Genomic DNA, 19,796 nt, shown 5'->3' with positions numbered 1-19,796 from the left:
CCCTTTTTTATTTCAAACAATCAACAGAAAATTTCACAGACACAGTTTTATGTAAGGTTTTTAAGGCTGTGGTGTTAATTTTTAAGTAACATGAGCCCAGCCGCAGCAGCAATGCTAGGCTAACACTAACTAGCTAGCAAGATTATAAACCTGATGCTAAACTAAGAGAAGCCACAAAATCAGTTTGAATAAGAGTAAACATTTACTCACCAAGTCAGTGTATCAGCTAAAGATCCACAGCAATGACAACAATAATATCCTGAGCTGAGCTTTTCCAGGTTTGCTCAACATGTTCCATAACAAACGCTGGCACCATGAACATGCGGACTGATCCGCGAGGGAGGAGGACGGTAGTGACGTGGCATTTTCAAAACACATCTTTCATCCTTCCGCACTGAGAAGCAAAACTTCCATCATACTTAGTTTTTCTAAGTTAAGACAACTCAAATAAATTGAGTTTATCACCGTTTTTTGCATCAAAAGTACTGGTAACTTATTTAAATCGAGTTCTAATAACAAATTGATAAAAACTGAGTTCAGCCTATTTAATATTTTTAATTAAACACAATATTACATTTTACAGTGTAGGTACTCAAGTTTTTCACCTTAAAGGATCACATGTGAAGGCTATAGAATCATTAGCTCACGCTGGGCGCCGAACTAGCCTATTCTATTAACAATGGGTATTACAGGGCACTGGTTTAGCTCAGTGGGATGACCAGGTGACCATATGCCGCATTGGTTTATGGTCGGCTGGCCTGGGTTTGAATCGACTCGCGGCCTTTTGCTGCATGTCTTCCCCCTGGTTTCCTGTCAGTCTCTACTGTCCCTATCAAATAAAGCTGAAAAGGCCAAGTTAAAAAAACAAAAACAAAGGGTGTTAAATCTACTGGGTAAATGAAGTTCTGATTATGGTATGGTATGTCACCTCTCTGTGACATTACTAAGGGCTCTCTGTGGAAAGCCTTCTTGTCACAGGTGACAAAGAAAGCCAAAAACATGATAGATCTGGGCAGTGTGGTACAGCATCATTGGTTGGCCGAGTCTGTTGGCACTTTAAGTATGGTCAGGAAGCTGTGCGTAAACTTTAGGAACCCCCAAATGAATCCAGCACAGGATACACTTCTGATATTAAATTTTATTTGTTGAGTCAAATGTGTTATGTTTTCTCTTGTTGACAGATAATAGCATCTCAGCAAATAAGATGATTTGTGTTCACTTAGCCAGATTGTCTTTTAATTATAATCTGTTCTCATAGTCATTATCTTAGGAACTGGAGAAATGGGGAGGTGTAAACAGCTCTGACAGTCTTTTTATATTATGATGTTATGACTGAGTTTCTTTGTAGTCTATTACCAAATACTTACAAAGTAAGTAGCCAGTGAACAGTTGTTGGTGGATGAGCAAAACATAGCAAAAACTGAATAAGTAACGGCCAAGTATGGTTCTGTTAAAATATGAAATAATTTCTTTTTTTTGTTCCAATTTTTATCAAAGTGCGCCAAAATCTGTCATGGCTTATTTATTTTCACCCACCTGCTGTTTCACATCTGTTCCCTTCATTATGTTTGACCTTCATGAATTGAAACATTGTTCCTGGATTTTATTATTTCCATAAAACGAGCTGTTTCCCCTGTTGGGTCACAATGGCTTTTGTTTAGCTAAATGTCCTGCCCTCATAAACATTCCCTTCTGGCATAGCAGCACTTGTGGGCACACAGACGCCAGATAATATAACTGAAGGATGTTATTTTGTTTTCGTTAGCCTTCCTTCATGTTTAGATAAGTGTGCAATCGTTCACGCAGTAATAATGATCTACTCCAAGAACATTCCACAGTAATAAAGTGGCTGAAGGGTAGAAATATAATATTATGGGCTTTTATAATCTCTGACTGCCTTATCGATGAGACGGGCTTGTGTGTTTTCTGGCCCACGTCGGCCAGTCCTGGCAATCGCTGTGCAAACAGGAACATACTTTAGTTGTATTTGTACAGGGTGTTGGTAGCTGATGGTTGCTAGGGGCAAAATGAGTGCTGGTGTCCTGCTGTCCTCGAAAGGGGTGGCTTTTCTTTCATGATTAAGATTCATCTAAAGAAATAAAACCTGGTAAAGCACAGAGCATACATGCACAGGGACAGCTGTTGTTGTGGTAAGGAAATATTCTTCTGATGTGATGCATCATTAGTTATAGGTGCAGCTGCATCCTACTCTCTAGTCAGTAGTATTTATACTGTAAGAACACCAAATGGCTGCTGCTCTGCTGCCGTCTGGCTCAGCCTGTAGCCGCCACTTTTGTTCTTTGTGGAGGGAGAAGGCCCGGCCCATCACCCCCCGTAGACAGAGTTGCAGTGTTTGTCTCTAACCAGTGGCAGGCACGAAGCAGCCTGAAGTGGATCTATTGCCTGCCAGCCACACAAGAAAAGTTGTTATTCAGTCCTCACAAGCAGCAAGATCCAGGGCACAACTGCTTTTCTTGTGGCCTTTTGTTGCTCGCCAAACCTTCTGTCAGTGTTATGCACTTTGAGACGCTAATGTGAAGTCTGAGATGTAGCCAAAACAGACCATCGAGGTCAGGTGAAATCTATCAGATTAATTCTAGTTTAGTCTTTCGAAAGAATGTGTCAGTCAGTATTAGTCATAATAATGTTTAGCAGTAGGAATTCAAACATTCCAGCTCCCTACCAAGTACAAATACCAGTCACCAGTCACCCGTAACAAGCACTTCTTGGTGCTGTGTAGCTGCACAGTACCAGTTCCACATTCAAACCAGAAACCTTCTTACTGTGAGGCAGCAGTACCACTCATGCCACCATCATGCAACCACATTTTTAGGTAAAATGTGAAACTAAAAGTTGATTTCTTGGAACAGAGCTATGAGTGGTTTACAGAAATGTGATCCCAGATACTGAATAACAGCTGCACTAGAAACAAAGCAATGGTTTCATTCTAACCCACTGCTGACAATGGTAGATGTCCTGTCTTAGACGTCAGATGCAGAATAGATGGAAATTCAAAATGTCATGTGATGCTCAATGACGTGCACCCAGTTGGTTCTCGGGTGAGCTTGTTCGAAGTGGACTAAATCTGGTTTAGCTTCACATATTTAGAAACCACTGAGTGGGTTTTGCTTTTTTTTCTTTGACCTATTTCACTTTGAAGGCCAAACAGTCAGATCTTTGGTTCTGTGTATTCTGTGTGGATAACACTGTACCTACCAGGACTGTACGGTGTTTCTCCAACAACAAACCTTGGATTACCCCAGAAATTAAAACCGTCCTCAAGCAGAAGAGGAGGGCCTTCAAATCCAGAGACAAAGAGGAGTTGAAAAGGGTGCAGAGAGAGCTGAGGGGACTGATAAGGAATGGGAAGGAGAGCTACAGGCAGAAGATGGAGAACCAGCTTCAACAAAACAACGTTGGTGAAGTCTGGAGAGGCCTCAGAACCATCTCGGGCCACAAACAGCAGAACTCTCTGCCTGGGAGGGATGTGAGATGGGCAAATGAACTGAATCATTTCTTCAACAGATTTGACTCAGCCATGAGGCAGTCTGCAACATCGGCTGCAGACTCACCCACCCCCACTGCTGCTGTTCCACCTCAGACACTTCACACCTCCTCTATTCACCCTGCTCACTCCCCCCCACCCCCAACAACAGCATCCAATACACACTCAACACAAGGCTCCAGCCTGTCTCTCTCAACCACCCAGGTTAGGAGGGAACTGAGGAGGATTAATGGCAAGAAGGCAGCGGGTCCAGATGGCATCAGCTCGAGGGTCATCAGGTCCTGCGCGGACCAACTGTGTGGGGTGATGGAGCACCTCTTCAACCTGAGCCTGAGGTTGGGAAGAGTCCCACAGCTCTGGAAAACCTCCTGTGTTGTACCAGTGCCAAAGACTTCACGCCCCAAGGACCTCAACAGCTACAGGCCGGTGGCTCTGACATCCCACCTGATGAAGACCCTGGAGCGGTTGGTCCTGGCTCAGCTTCGGCGCCTAATAAGCTCATCACTGGACCCACTTCAGTTTGCCTACCAGCCTGGCATTGGAGCGGATGATGCCGTCATTCACCTCCTACATCGTTCCCTCGCTCACCTGGAGACCGCTGGAAGCACTGTGAGAATCATGTTCTTTGATTTCTCCAGTGCCTTCAACACCATTCTTCCCTCGGTTCTAAAGGACAAGCTGGTGAACTCTGGAGTGGACCATCACCTCACTACCTGGATCCTGGACTACCTCACCGACCGACCACAGTATGTGAGGACTCAGGGCTGTGTGTCGGACAGGGTCGTCTGCAGTACGGGGGCCCCACAGGGAACGGTTCTGGCTCCGTTCCTCTTCACCATCTACACTGCAGACTTCTCCCACAATTCCACCCAGTGCTTCCTGCAGAAGTTCTCTGATGACTCTGCAATAGTCGGCCTCATCACTGATGGGGACGACAAGGAGTACAGAGGTCTGACCCAAGACTTTGTGGACTGGTGCCAGCTGAACTACCTCCAGATCAACGCCAGTAAAACCAAGGAACTGGTGGTAGACTTCCGCAGGCACAAGCATTCTCCACTGCAACCACTGAACATCCAAGGTATGGACATTGAGGCTGTGGACAGCTACAGGTACCTTGGTGTTCATCTGAACAATAGACTGGACTGGACTCATAACTCAGACGCCCTCTACAGGAAAGGGCAGAGCAGGCTGTACCTGCTGCGGAGACTCAGGTCGTTTGGAGTGGAGGGCCCACTCCTGAAGAAATTCTATGACTCTGTTGTTGCTTCTGCTATCTTTTATGGCGTGGTCTGCTGGGGCGGCAGCATCTCTGCTGGGGACAGGAAGAGACTGAACAGGGTGATCCGAAGGGCCAGCTCTGTTCTAGGATGCCCTCTGGACCCAGTGGAGGTGGTGAGTGACAGGAGAACGGCGGCTAAGCTGTCATCCCTGATGGACAACATCTCCCACCCCATGCAGCAGACTGTGACAGCACTGAGCAGCTCCTTCAGTGGGAGACTGCGGCACCCACGGTGTGGGACGGAGAGATTTCGCAGGTCTTTCCTCCCCACTGCTGTCAGACTCCATAATAAAGACTTTAACTGATCAAGCACACACATCCATACATATGCAATAATACTAAGTGCAATAATCCTTTCTGTCATCGTTGTATTTTTACTCAGTTGTATATAGTATTTGTATTTGTATTCTATTTTTATCTTATTGTATATTTATTTTATTTTATTCTACTGTATATAGTATTTTATTTTATTCTATTCTGTACAGTTGTGTACTGTATTTATTCTTATTGTATTCTAATTTTTGCCTCATAACTTTTGCACTGTCCACTTCCTGCTGTGACAAAACAAATTTCCCACGTGTGGGACTAATAAAGGTTATCTTATCTTATCTTATCTTATCCCTCTTTTTCCCATTTACTTTACACATAATGATCAATTTATGTAGTGAAATGTGGGCAAAAGTTTGTAGTTCAGCTTTTATTCAGATACTCAGTGAGTTTAAAATCAGCAGGTTTTTGCAGCAGAAAGCTGTTCAATGTGGTGACGATTTAGGGCGAGCCCACCATCCCAGCACGTGTGGCCTAAATGGCCTGGTCACAAGATTTTCTGCAATTTAAAGTTTTTTTCCCAGAGGACCTCTGGATTTCTCCCAGGATTATAGACGTGCGTGATTGTGACCTGTGTTAGTGTTTTCCCAGGACTCTGTGTTATTTTGTCAGCAGGTTGCAAAGTGAAGCTCCCTGTGAAAAACTTTATTTACACGAGAGATAACCATATTTTGTACATACACCAGTGCATCTCGTGCTGTTTTGTTCCTGTCATGTGAAGCCAAGTAGAGAAATGGTTGTTACTTCATGTTGCCTTTGATAGTGGGTCAATGAAGGGTGGCCATGGTGTTTGGACTGGTAAATTTTACACCGTCAACCACTTCCTTTACTCAGATATTGGCAGTATATTCTTACCTACAGCAGATGAGCAGAACAATGTTTTGTGACCTGTGACACTCAAGAACCAGTTTCCCTTTGTGAATTGTGAAGTTAGACTACCAGGAGATTCAAACCAGGAACCTTCTTGAGGTGACAGTGTCAATCAACATGAATCCATAAATCTTCTTTTACCAACCAGGTTTATTGTGGGGCAAACATGTGACAAATTTTTTGTGTGTACATCCCTGGTTACTCACGAGAACATGTTTGTATCCCTGGGGCTTTACAAACACACTGGGGACATTTTCTTCCTTGCCAAACATTTATAAAAGTATAGCTTGTGCTGTTTGCTAATCTGCATTGTTTACATGTATGTTTACTTGCTAGCGGTGTTTTTCTGGTTCTTTGAGCACTCAAAACGCTTTAAATAACAAGTCTTATTCATACACACATTCACACAGACTTACACGATGAATGAATTGGGAGCAATCAGAGTTTAGCATCTTGGCCAAGGATGCATGGCCTGCAGATTTTAGCAGCCAGGGATTAATACAGCACACGTCCATTTGATGCTGTGTTTGTTTACAATGTGTCTAAAGTGTAAGCTAAGCCTGAACCTCACTTAAGTGCTGATATGTTGAATGTAAATAGGATAATGTGTATTTTGTGACTTATTTTAGCAAATGTGGCTTCTGTCATGTTTTTTTTTTCCTTTGTGGAGGAAACTTTTGGGGGGTATTTTTTGTGTTTGTACAACTTTTGCTAAATAATTGTTTAAATTAACTAGTTAACAAGTTACCATGAAGCCATTGCTTCATGCTCCAACCTCTCCACGTCTGGGCTGGAGTCTGTCCCAGCTGTCAGTTAACATATCAAAATCATCAGGAGTTAACCTATGGGAGTGGGTTATTAAATAATACAGGGGTTAGCCCATAGTCTCTAATCTGTGTCAGCTATGGACTTTGTGTTTAACCGTGGTCTCGCATAGAGTCAGTGATCACAAAGTCGTACTGGGTCTGCCTCGTTCAGCACGCGGCCTAAGTGGTGGTTTAAAGTGGTGCTGTAGTGCATGGGGGGATTCAAGCCCTAAGCCCAAGCTTACTATCACAATGCCCCATTATAGCATGTGGATTAAGGCTGTTATTAAACACAAACCTCATTTCCCCATATGAGGCAAAACCAAATAGCCTGGATACAATTCCAGTATTGTACCCCTCTCTGCCGTTTTCTGAGATAGAGCTATTCTTGCCTACCTCGAGGGTATAGTGAGAAATATTCTAATTGATCTGATGTGTATTTACTGGGTAGAATCTTATTATCCATTTTCGATCATGTGAATACTTCTGTGGTTGATTTAGGTAGTTAGCTGTGTGTGCTGTAATCCATGATTTGCTTCATGGCATACATAAATCGAAACCTTACTTATTTCAGTTTGTTGAGTTAAAGAAGACACTTGAAGCCGTCAATTTGGATAAAATAATTTTTTTTTTTAGCTTATATAGACCAGAAAATAAATTCATTAACAAAAAGGAACCCCCCAAAAATCCGTTGGGCTCTATATGACTTCTCTCACTTTGTGTGTGTGTATTAATATCTTTGTGGGTACCAGAAATTGGAAGTTTACTATACTAGACCAACAGCCCTTATGGGGACCAAAATCCCAGTTCCCAGTTTGAAGGCATTTTTGATACTCAAAATGCGGTTTTAGTTACAGTTAGGGTTATAATTAGGTTAGGGATAGGCAGTGTTGGGACTAACGCGTTATTAAGTAACGCGTTACAGTAACTACGTTATTATTGTGGTAACGAGCACGGTAACTAGTTATTATGCCAAAATCAGGAACGCGTTAGTCGTTACTGGGATTTAGATAGGGTCGTTACTCGTTACTTCGTGTGGTGGCTATCGCGGAGCTTCCACAGATTCAGTAACATTAGCAAGTGGTGGAGGCCAGCAGGTGGATGAAGGAAAAGGGACGCAGAAGGAAAAGAGACCCGAGGCGGCCACCGGTCCAAGTGTGAACTGAACTTCAGGTAAGAAGTTATGACCTGCAGTCTCTCTGGGTCAGATATGAACCAGGTTTAGGTGGAGTTTATTTTCGTTATTCTGACTTTTTCCGTACTGCGTGCTAGCTAGCATGACGGAGTTTCTATACAGCTGGGTGGTGCTATGAAGTTAATGATGTTGCACTTTATTTTGTTCATAAGTTATTAGAGTTGCCAACCGTCCCGTCTGGTATTCAGAGAAAATATTACGCGTTTCGTATTGAGGTGAAAAGGAACAGTTTGTCCCGTAATTCAGCTACAATGAAAAAGGCACAAAGCTGGAGTTATTCTGTGTCTTTGCTGCACAGCTGCCTCTTCTTCTTTCATTCTCCCCCCTCCCTCTCCCGTTTCTACTTCAATCATGAAAACTGATCAATGATCAGCTGATCGGCTCTCTTGTTTGTTTATCGCTCACTTTGCGCCAGAAAGAGGAAACCAGCGGATGTCGCGCTAAACAACAGCAGCACGTTTAAGCTTGATCAGCTATTGTTAGAATTTATTTAATATTAAATTCTAGTATCAGCTGATGTTTGCTGGAGCCACAGCTGTAAAAAAGCTGCTGGTCAGGATGTCGGTTTGGATATGTGGTGAGAGGGAAACATGAAGATGAAACCAGGAGATGTCCTTACTGGATCATCAGAGCTGAACAGGTGATGGAGAAACAGGTTTACCTTTTAGGTGACATGAATGAGTTGAAGGGAAGTTATGAACTGTTTCTGAGAGACAAATAACCCCAGGATCCTTTTTTAGGTAGCTGACAGCTGGTAACTGTGCAGGGGCGGATCTAGCAAAGTGTTGCCAGGGCATTAACAGGGAAAAGGGGGCACAAAGAAATATTTTTCTTTCTTATTCTCATTTAAAATGTCTAGCTTTTAAAAAATAATTATCTGAATCTTACAACAAACGATTGATAGATTGATGCATATATACCATCAAGACAGTGAACATCACTGTCACAACAGTGTTTATTTTCATTCAAAGGCTTTATGATTTTTCCTATGATGGTGGGCCAGTCTCTAGTCAAAATGTCCGGGCCAATTTTCTGTCCCAGTCCAGCTCTGTATGCAGCTCATCTGCAGTCTGGTGTTACCTACATCTTCCTATTCAGAAGGCAGAATTTCCAAGTTCTGAGTACAATCGAAAGCACCACGACTGCAGTTTTTGTGTTGGATGTAAAAGGCGCACATGACTCTGTGACGTAGGCTAGAATCATGGCAGCAGTCAATGACGGTCCAGGCGTGGGATTTCTTCTCGTGGAAATATGCACATTATCTTTTCCTTTCTATTGGTAGGTGGCACAGTGCACTTGTGGCAAGTAAGCAAGCTAGAAGACTGGCAAAGTTATGGAAGAAACACATTAACAAGAGAATTCTGAGTAAAACCAAAGTTACTTTCCCTAGTAACTAGTTACTTTGAAAGTAACGAGTAACTTGAAGTAACTGAGTTACTTTTGAGAGAAGTAACTAGTAATGTAACTAAGTTACTATTTTAAAGTAACTTACCCAACACTGGGGATAGGTTTAGGCAAGGCAAGGAAAGTTTATTTATATAGCACAATTCAACAACAAGGTGATTCAAAGTGCTTCACAGAGACATTAAAAACAAAAACAAATAAAAAGCATGATTTAAAATTGAATAAAAAAAACAGTAGATAAAATCAGAACAGTAGATAAAATCAGTAGTTAAAATGTAAGTTTTGAAATTTAAGCTTAAAAGTGTGGATTTGGTGTTTTATTCAAATGCAGCTGAGAACAGGTGAGTCTTTAACCTGGATTTAAATAAACTGAGTGTTTCAGGTGATCTGAGGCTTTCTGGGAGTTTGTTCCAGATATATGGAGCATAAAAGCTGAATGCAGCTTCTCCGTGTCTGGTTCTGACTCAGGGAACTGATAAAAGACCGGATCCAGATGACCTGAGGGATCTGGAAGGTTCATACTGGGTCAGGAGGTCACTGATGTATTTTGGTCCTAAACCATTCAGAGCTTTATGGACCAGCATCAGAACTTTAAAGTCTATCCTCTGACGGACAGGCAGCCAGTGTAAAGCCCTCAGAGCTGGACTGATGTGGTCCACTTTTTTGGTCTTAGTGAGGACTCGAGCAGCAGAGTTCTGAATGAGCTGCAGCTGTCTGACTGATTTTTTTAGGTAGACCTGTAAAGATGCTGTTACAGTAGTCAAGCCTGCTAAAGATGAATTCATAGACTAGTTTTTCCAGGTCCTGTTGAGACATCAGATCTTTTATCCGTGATATATTCTTGAGGTGATAGTAAGCCGATTTTGTTATTGTCTTAATGTGTTTTTCTACGTTTAGGTCTGCATCCATCACTACACCCAAATTTCTCGCCTGGTTTGTGGTTTTTAGGTGTATAGATTGAAGTGCTCTGGTGACCTGTAATTGTTTTTCTTTGGCACCAAAGACTATTACTTCAGTTTTGTTTTTGTTTAGCTGGAGAAAACTGTGGCACAACCAGTCATTAATTTCCTCAATGCATTTATCAAGAGCCTGTACAGGGCCTCGGTCTCCTGGTGACATTGTGATATATATTTGTGTGTCATCTGCATAGTTATGCTATGATAGTTTATTTTGTTGTTCTTTATAATCTGTGCCAGTGGGAGCATGTAAATGTTAAACAGAAGGGGTCCCAAGATGGAACCTTGGGGAACTCCTCATGCGATACTTGTCTGCTCAGATGTGAAGTTACCCATTGATACAAAGTATTTCCTGTTTTCTAAGTATGTTTTGAACCAGTTTAGTACAGTTCCTGAAAGACCTGCCCAGTTCTCCAGTCGAGTAATATGTTGTGGTCAACTGTATCAAATTCTGCACTGAGATCCAGTAAAACTAAGACTTGCAAAGAAAAGCGTCTGGACTTCTTTAAGTTACTTGAAGACGTTTCACCTCTCATCTGAGAAGCTTCTTCAGTTCTAAGGTCAAATGGTGGAGAGTCCCAGATATAAACCTAGTGGGAGTTTCCCCCCACAGAGGGTCAAAAGGACCCCCTGATGATCCTCTAATCGCCTGAGCCAAGGTGTGAAACTGGGTGTGGGTCCTAATCAGACAGAGTTTCAGGTGAGTTCATTGTGAAACCTGGCCCCACCTTATCATGCGAATTCCTGAGATCAGATGGCCCAGGATGTGAGTGGGCTTTAAGGCGTCTGGGAAGGGATCTCAAAACTGGATTATAGATGGCAGAGAGTTGGTGTCGTAAACCACCGCCTTGTTCAAAGATGGTCGCTCACAGTGGACATAGATGGCTTCTTTCACTCCTCTTTCAAACCATCTGTCCTCTCTGTCCAAAATGTGAACATTGGCATCCTCGAAAGAGTGTCCTTTATCCTTAAGATGCAGATGAACTGCTGAGTCTTGTCCTGTGGAGGTGGCTCTTCTGTGTTGTGCACGTTTTGATAGCCGCACTTAAAACATGCGGCTATCCTAAATGGGCGTTCTTAAAGTCTGCATCTTAAGGATAAAGGACACTCTTTCGAGGATGCCAATGTTCACATTTTGGACAGAGAGGACAGATGGTTTGAAAGAGGAGTGAAAGAAGCCATCTATGTCCACTGTGAGCGACCATCTTTGAACAGAGGCGGTGGTTTACGACACCAACTCTCTGCCATCTATAATCCAGTTTTGAGATCCCTCCCCAGACGCCTTAACGTCCACTCACATCCTGGGCCATCTGATCTCAGGAATTCGCATGATAAGGTGGGACCAGATTTCACAATGAACTCACCCGAAACTCTGGCTGATTGGGACCCACACCCAGTTTCACACCTTGGCTCAGGCGATTGGAGGATCATCAGGGGGTCCTTTTGTCCCTCTGTGGGGGGATACTCCCACTAGGTTTATATCTGGGACTCTCCACCATTTGACCTTAGAACTGAAGAAGCTTCTCGGATGAGAGGTGAAACGTCTTCAAGTAACTTAAAGAAGTCCAGACGCTTTTCTTTGCAAGCTCCTTTGACTACGATGACCTGGATGACTGAGAACCTTCACAGACATAAAACTAAGACTGTCATTTTTCCACTGTCTGTATTCAGACATATCTCATTAAACACTTTGGTCAGAGCGGTTTCAGTGCTGTGGTTCTGTCCAAAACCTGCAGTTATTCTGTTTTAAGAAGTAATTGAGCTGTTGAGAAACTGCTTTTTCAATGATCTTACTTAAAAATGGGAGATTTGAGATCGGCCTGTAGTTGTTCATTTGCGTCTTGTCAAGATTGTCCTTTTTCAGTATAGGTTTAATTACAGCAGTTTTTAGTGGTTCTGGAAACACGCCTGACATTAAAGAAAGGTTGACGATCAGTAACAGGTCTGACTCCAAAGTCTTTGAGACCTTTTTGAAAAAACTTGTTGGCAGGACATCTAAACAGCAAGAGGAGGAGTTCAGTTGACCTAAGATGTCCTCCAGGTCTTTGCTGTTAATAGGGTGAAACTGTTTGATGGTGTTTAAACAGTTTTTCGGTGTCAACTGTAGAAAATAAGACCCGAGCATTATGACTGTTTTTGGTGATGATGTCAGAGAAATAGGACCTCCTTGCATTCCTCAGTTGTAAATTATAGTTGTGAAGTTTCTCTTTATAGATGTCATAATGAACCTGGAGATTTGTTTTTCTCCATCTGCGCTCGGCTTTCCTACACACTCCTTTTTCATTTTTCACCAGTGTGGAGTTTCTCCATGGAGACTTTTTCCTTCCAGAGATAACCTTCACTTTAATGGGAGCAATTGTGTCCATAACATTTAACATTTTAGCATTGAAGCTATTGACGAGCTCATTGACTGAACCTCTGGACAGGTCAGGTGTTAATGGGTTTAGGTATGGAATGATGTGGAAATGTTTAAGGTTAGGCATTCATTTTTGATGGTTAGGGTAATCAGCTAGGGAAAGCATGATGTAAATGAGATGTCCCCACAAGGATATAAATACATGTGAAGTGATGTGAAGACGTCCAGTACAAACTAGAGACGAATGAAAGATTAGTTTTGTATCTTTTTACATTCGAGAAATCTGTATCAAGTGTGTGTGTGTGTGTGTGTGTGTGAGTGGAACTTGTTAAAATGTTTGTAATTCTCTGAAACAGAAAATGGGACAAACTGTGACTGCAAGTGTCAAAACAAACATTTTTGAAATTCTACAAGCTGTAGGTGCAGATATGTGAAAAGGACTTGTTAAACACCACCGTGCAGTCTGCAGTGAACTAAAGGAATGTTTTAAAGAAGAGTGGGGTTAAATTCGTCCATGTTGTAAAGGATGGTTCTGCTGTTCAATCATGTGCAAGAAGTCCTGTGACAACATTCTTTTTCACATGACCATATAAATATTAATATATATATTTATATAGCAATTTTTTAAATGAAGATGCTTTATATGATGACTTAAGAAGGTAATAGTAGTACAGTCCTATTCAGAAAGCAGTGTAACTGTGGATTTGTGTTAGTGGTTTCTCTGTGAAATTAGAGCTTTTCCCTGTGAGTGTATGACCCAGTTTGAAAGCCGTGAAGTATTTTAGCCTCAGCCTTAGTTACTCTTGGAGTGTGAATTAGAGGGCTGAAGCTGTACCTCCTTTTAGGTGTTTGATTTAAAAAACAAAAAACTACTTATGGCGGAAATGTGTTCTCATAGTGTTTAGTCTTACTCCCCAGTACATTTCCTTGATATTTACCTTTTGGTTTCAGGTCAGCCACTGTGTGCATCTGAATACTTTATTCTCTGTTTGTGATGGAGGTGAATGACAAAAACAGTTATGTTAGCATGCACTAATGAGTAATTCACCCTGTAGGTGAGAGTCATGTTTGAATTCAGTCTATTCGCTGACTGAAACACCCCCGTGGGCCTGTCTAAAGGGCACGATAATGTAATTACCCATCATCCCTTGTCTTTTTTGGGGGCAATTCAAGATTATTTAAGGTGTGTGAGGACAGGCGACACTTTGTTCTTGTCTACCATTTTACTTTTATTCCTCCGGCTCCTTTTTGCTGTTTTCTTGAAGATGCAAAAGTTAACATTTTTTTCTGTCACGACAGCTCTTATTTCTTGATTTTGTGCTTTTCGCCACTTGTTACATCGTTATCAGATGAGCATATGTGATGCACAAACCTGACATCAAACATTAATCAGACCTTTCCACTGTGTGTTCCAGCTGTTACGAGAACTGAAACACCCAAATGTGATCGCCCTCCAGAAAGTGTTCCTGTCCCACAGTGACAGAAAGGTCTGGCTCCTCTTTGACTACGCCGAACACGACTTGTGGGTGAGTCTCTGCGCCATTACTTCTAGCAAGAACTGTTCATATGATTAATGAATGACAGAAAACCTCGTGCTACAGAAACGGTTACCTAATGATGTTTACATTAAGATTCAGCACTGTGCCCTAAACCATTAATATTGTGTATAAACAGCAGCCGCAGTGTCTCTGGATTGTTACAAATGTTTTATTTGTTCACTCATATTTTTGGTGCTCTGGGGAAAGTATGAAAAGGAGACAACTGGAGGTGGTTTTGTAGATATTGTGTTTATTCCATCTGATGAGGCATGCATAAGTGAGGCAAACCCTTTCTTTGCTTCACAGCACATCATCAAGTTCCACCGCGCCTCCAAGGCCAATAAGAAGCCTATGCAGCTGCCCCGAGGGATGGTGAAGTCTCTCTTGTATCAGATCCTGGATGGGATCCATTACCTCCATGCCAACTGGGTGCTCCACAGGGATCTGGTGAGTGGCTATATTAGCTTCAGTGCTCTCATTTCCCTTTACAGACACTTACCCACTCCATACATATGTTTCCAAAGGCATTGTGATTAACCAAGGTTATTAAAATTGAGAAACTGAAAGGAAACGCTAGGTATGAAGTTAAATATAATAACATACTTCCTTCTTTTATCTGAAACAACAAAGAACCCCACCACCACCACGTATTTTTATAAATAAAAAAACAAACTCAAACTGCTCAAACTACTAAAGCTAAGCAGTTTGAAAAGCTAAAAATCCACTGATACTGGAAGTAAAACCTTCCTGCAACAGGTGTTAGATAACAATTAGGAAATGAAAATAAAATAGTGTGACTATCTTACTGTTAGGAATGAAAATTTAGGGAGAAAATATCTGAACCTCTTATCTGAAGGCTGTCCACTCTACTATATCTACTGCTCACAGAACTCGTTCCCACGGAACGATTCCACCGAGCAGAGCTGTGTTATTTCACTGCCTTTCGTTGTTATGTCTTCGTGTGATGTGTTATGATGATTTTATTTGTTGGAAGAAGCACAATGACCTGAACTCTGAGTGCTTTCTGACTCCCGTCTACCCTTTAACCTGGTTCCAACACACACGTGGTTCCTGTGAGCCTCTGTTCTCCTCGCTTTTCCCACAGGGCTTTGGTTGAAGGGAGGTCGCTGTGTATATTACCTGATTTCTGACAGTCTGTTTGGAGATACAATTTTGTTATGCTAGTACCACCGAAAAGAACCAGTCAACGTGGCTCCAGGCACCTTCTGAGAAAACAGATCTGTCACATGTTAAAGAAAGAAAAAGCAGAACTGGAACAATTTCCAACATATGACTCAGCACTGCAAACTCCCACAGCCCATCTGTAAGTGCATCTCCCCTGCCTCTCTCTGCCTCCCTGCATCTGTCACTCACCACTGAGGACCATGTGCACTTTTGCTTGTGGATGGATGAAAAAGTATAATTAACCAAACAGCAGATTATGTGGTGAAACTTTGATTTGATTACTGCCATTGCTGCTTTGACGTCAGATGGGCTGCACTGAGTCCTTTTTCCAGATAATGCTCTGGTAAGACTGGCTCACTGAGATTACACTGTTTAAGCGAAAGTTAGCTAAGCTTTTGGCTTTAGATAAATCAGGTTCAGAAGTCAAAGGGCAGAGCTCCCAAACAGTTCAAGCATCTGTCTATGGGTTCCGTTTTCTTTATGTCCGGTTGTCAACTCTTACGTAATCCCAAACGATCCTTTGTAGTCATGTGGTGTCTTGACAGCACATTATGCAAACCTGAACGGATCAAGTAGGTATTTCAGTCTGTTGGTGATCCACAAGGTATCTATAAAAGTTTCTACAGTTTGGATGCTGTAAATGCGTCAGTGACGAGACCATAAATGTTTGTGTTCTCAGCCAGTCATGTTATGGCTCCTCACATGTGTTTGTACTGTGGACAGGCCACTGACGTACTCATGTGCACCTATGATGAGAAGGTCCCAGCATGTAAGCTGTAAACTGTCCACTGCAGCAGCTGTTTGTTGTCCTCATTCATGCTTTTTTTCTCCTTTGATGTTTCTTTTTGTTCGGGCCAACCTTTTTACCAGTCAGGATTAAATCTATGAATAGTGTCTTTGCTGAGGGTTATAGCTATCCATAGCCTCTGCTCTAGTTGACTTCATCATCTGTTTGCTTAGTCCGGCATTAATCCTGCACACCCTCACTTCACTCAACAGAAACATGCCATATTTGCTGTTATGTTGTATACAGTGGCCTTTGCCTCAGTTGTCAGATAAATCACACCTTAAAAACAAGACCCTGGGGTAAAAAAAAAAGAAAGAAAAGAAAACAACAACAAACAACTCCAACAAAATTCAGGATTCTTTGTGTGAATCCTATGAAACAGACCATTTAGATAAAATACAAAACACGGTAGTATTAAATTCCTCCTTACAAGGAGGGATGGGAATTGATAGGAATTTAGCAATTCCGATTCCATTGTCAATATCACTTATCAATCCTCATTGGCTCCACTTTGCGAGTTGCTCCCATCTCTAAGCAGCATATCAGTGACGTTACACTCATGCAAATCATTACATGCTTCGTGGATGTTGGAGGTATTTCTCTTCCCTCTCTTTAACAATATAAACCTACAGGCTACAGCCCCACACACCAACACCTCACCTACCTATATAAGTAGACTCATGATCTTTTTTCTTAGAATTTAGGTATGAAAACAAAGCCGACAGCACAGAGCAAAGATGAAAACCAGCACTTTAAAGCGATCACCAGAGTGATTCTATTTTAGAAACATGAACAGGTAGAAATGGAGGCTACAGGCTTCAGTTTGTTACCCTTTGAAGTTCAGCAGTGGCTGATTTCGCCACAAATGACGGCTCACTTTATCGCAGTGCTGGGCTGGGGTCAGCATTTACTCAGCTTTAACACCACTCTGGGCTCTTGGCTAACTTAGTGTTAGCATGCTGTCTGTGCAGGTGTAAGGTGTTAGCAGTTGTTTCTGTCCTGGAGCAGTCTCCACTTTGCCATCGCGCTCTCATTCTATAGTGTAATAAAAATAAAAGTAATGTAAACTGTGCCACTTTTTCCCTGCTGGAGACACAGCTGATTGTAGTGACAGTCTAAGAACCGATAACCTTATAATTCCTTTTACTGAGATGATAATTATTATTCTGTTACTGATAAATTAAAACACTGCAGTGAAAAAGTAGCTGGAAGTGCACAGGAAGAATCGACACTGCTGAACAGGACAATCACAATAGCTGCGGGCTGCGTCGACCTAATGTTGTGCTACAACCTGATGAGGGTGCACATCAGCTTACGTTGTAGATTATGGCGTAGACTTACTGCTGAAGCATAAATCAGGTGTTAGAACAGCAAACTACAATTGTTTTCGTTATTTGTTCCCTTGATTAGGCCTGCAGCAAGAAATAAAACAAGGTGAAACAACCAGTTAGAGCTGCCGAGTATACGCTGTGCTGTAGTGTGTGTGAACTAGCAACCCTCCATCAAATCATGCACTCACAGTGTGCCAGCATGGCTTTAGTAGTCTCTGTTGCTCACAGCAGTTGCCATAGTAGGAAAAACACAAGTGTTAGTAGTAACATTAATGTTGACTCTGTGAGCCTGAAACATGTCTTCAGTAAAAGACAGGCTCTTAAAATAACGTGTCAGGATGTTTCGTACAGACTTTTATTTTGTAGCACTTTGTAAATTTGTGGAAACCTTAAGCACCAAAGTTCATAATATACACAATATGAATTCTCTTACAGTAGCTGTGTGGATGTTTTGGCTCTCTTAAGGTCACACCAGTCTTATCTACACACCAACATTTCCGGCCCCTCGATTATTTTCGCTGCAGCCGTTATTTTGCTGTCTCTCTGCCAGGGCTTCCTGCCATTGTTGCCACATAACCTCACTCGTAAATTTCATTCTTGTCTCTTGTCATCGGTGAGATTAGCGTCTTTTGTGCAGGTGCCTGGCTCTGTGTCGGGTCTCTGCGCGGGCATGAGAAATAACAACTGAAATTAGAGAGACTGCTCGTAGCAAACATGATGCTACGTTATGGAAAAATCTACCCAAGGCCTCTTACTGCTGTCTAAGTAGATGTGAAAGTCTTCCCATGAGCTGTATTGTGAATACATGCGAGGGGAGGAGCAGACATGTATTGTGCCACACAGGGAACGGTTTTCCTGCCCACTGTATCTTTAACAGCTGCAATAGTTCTGCTGTTGCATAAGCATGTCTTTGTGCTTGAGTGTAGCATGCTCTGACTCTCTGGAAAGCATCCATGTACTGTGCATTGCACTGTCACAAAGCCCATCCCCCATTTACTCTTGCAGTTACTCCTCTGTCGTCGTCCACCCCCCCCCCCCCCCCCCCCCCCCAATCAGAGGTGCTTGCCGTCTTATGTAAGATGATGTCAAGCCCACCGCTCTGCACAGATAGCTGATTCAAGAACCTGACTCTGCAAGCCAAAGCAAAAGGCATGCATTTCCATGGACTGTACCAATAATCACTTAAGAGAGGGGTGGTGTGTGTTAGGGTATTACTGAAGGTCATCTGTTATAGTAACCAGCAGTGCTATACTACATGCATATTACTGGGTGGGTGGCTGTAAGAAACTCATCATGCAAGGCGTGGAATTCTACACAACCACATTTTTTTTTCAGTGTCTAAAGTGGGAAAGTGAACCGTGTGTGCTTGCACTGAGAAGTTTGCTTTAGTTTTCATTCAGTTTTGCATAGATGAGTTGAATTCTAATCTGGTGTCTCATTCAGATTATAATTGTTAATATTAACCTATTTACTTCTATTATTACCAAGAGGTATTTAATCCAGTGACACGAGTAAAACAATGTAATCTGTACTCAGCATCTGTGTTTTGCACTAAAACTAACTTATTTCTGCAGTTTATGTGTCATATATAAACTCTTTAATAATGGAAAGATATTGTTGTTTTACCTTTTTAAGATTTTAAGAAGTGTCCAAAAGCAAGAGAGTTTGACTAGAGCCAGATCTGAATTTTCAAAATATCTGGGCTGCTAGTAGCATGCAATTAGCTCTGCTGTATTGAAATATGATGGAAATGATCCAAACATAAGATAATTTCTGATCATATTTCTTTAAAACAGGAGCTTCATGACTGTCTGATTGGTGATTCCTATTGGTAGGACTTATTCGTTGAATGCACACTGATTAAACAAATGTCTGCTGTAGGTCAGATGCACTTTCAGCTTAAGAACTCTACACCAATTATTTCCTTTTCTGTGTTCTGGTCTCTGTGGTTTCCAGTAGTTCTTAGTTGTTTTTACCCCCTTTTTCTAATCTTGTACATCCTCAACTCCTGTCCTCACATCTTAGTCCCAATCTCAGTGGAGGAGGAAAGGATAAGACATAAGGGGAAAGGAATTGTGGCAACAGGGATTTAACAAAAACTTAAAGCAATGTTGGTTAAATATGACATTTGGTACAGCCGGACCATGAAGTGTTCTGTTCGTAGCCCAGTTTCAGCTGTGTTTTCTTATTTCAGTTTTAACATTACTCCTGGAATTTTTTTTATACTGAAGGCCTCTTTTAATCAAAATCCCAGAAA

At 42.0% G+C, this 19,796-nt stretch overlaps 1 protein-coding gene across 1 annotated transcript in view; it reads left to right on the top strand.

Annotated features, from left to right (window-relative positions):
- cdk19 (cyclin dependent kinase 19) overlaps positions 1-19,796 on the top strand; it is a 63,899-nt gene that overhangs the window by 25,106 nt on the left and 18,997 nt on the right. The window contains exons 3-4 of the mRNA XM_085372496.1: positions 14,114-14,224; positions 14,543-14,683. Coding sequence (XP_085228622.1) covers positions 14,114-14,224; positions 14,543-14,683 — 252 coding nt within the window. The remainder of the gene's footprint in view (positions 1-14,113; positions 14,225-14,542; positions 14,684-19,796) is intronic.

This window comes from Diplotaxodon limnothrissa, linkage group LG15, assembly GCF_057381915.1.
Source record: "Diplotaxodon limnothrissa isolate DT_005_m linkage group LG15, D_limnothrissa_male_GT1.1, whole genome shotgun sequence".
Taxonomy (NCBI): domain Eukaryota; kingdom Metazoa; phylum Chordata; class Actinopteri; order Cichliformes; family Cichlidae; genus Diplotaxodon; species Diplotaxodon limnothrissa.
This window is presented reverse-complemented; position numbering and strand designations above follow the sequence as displayed.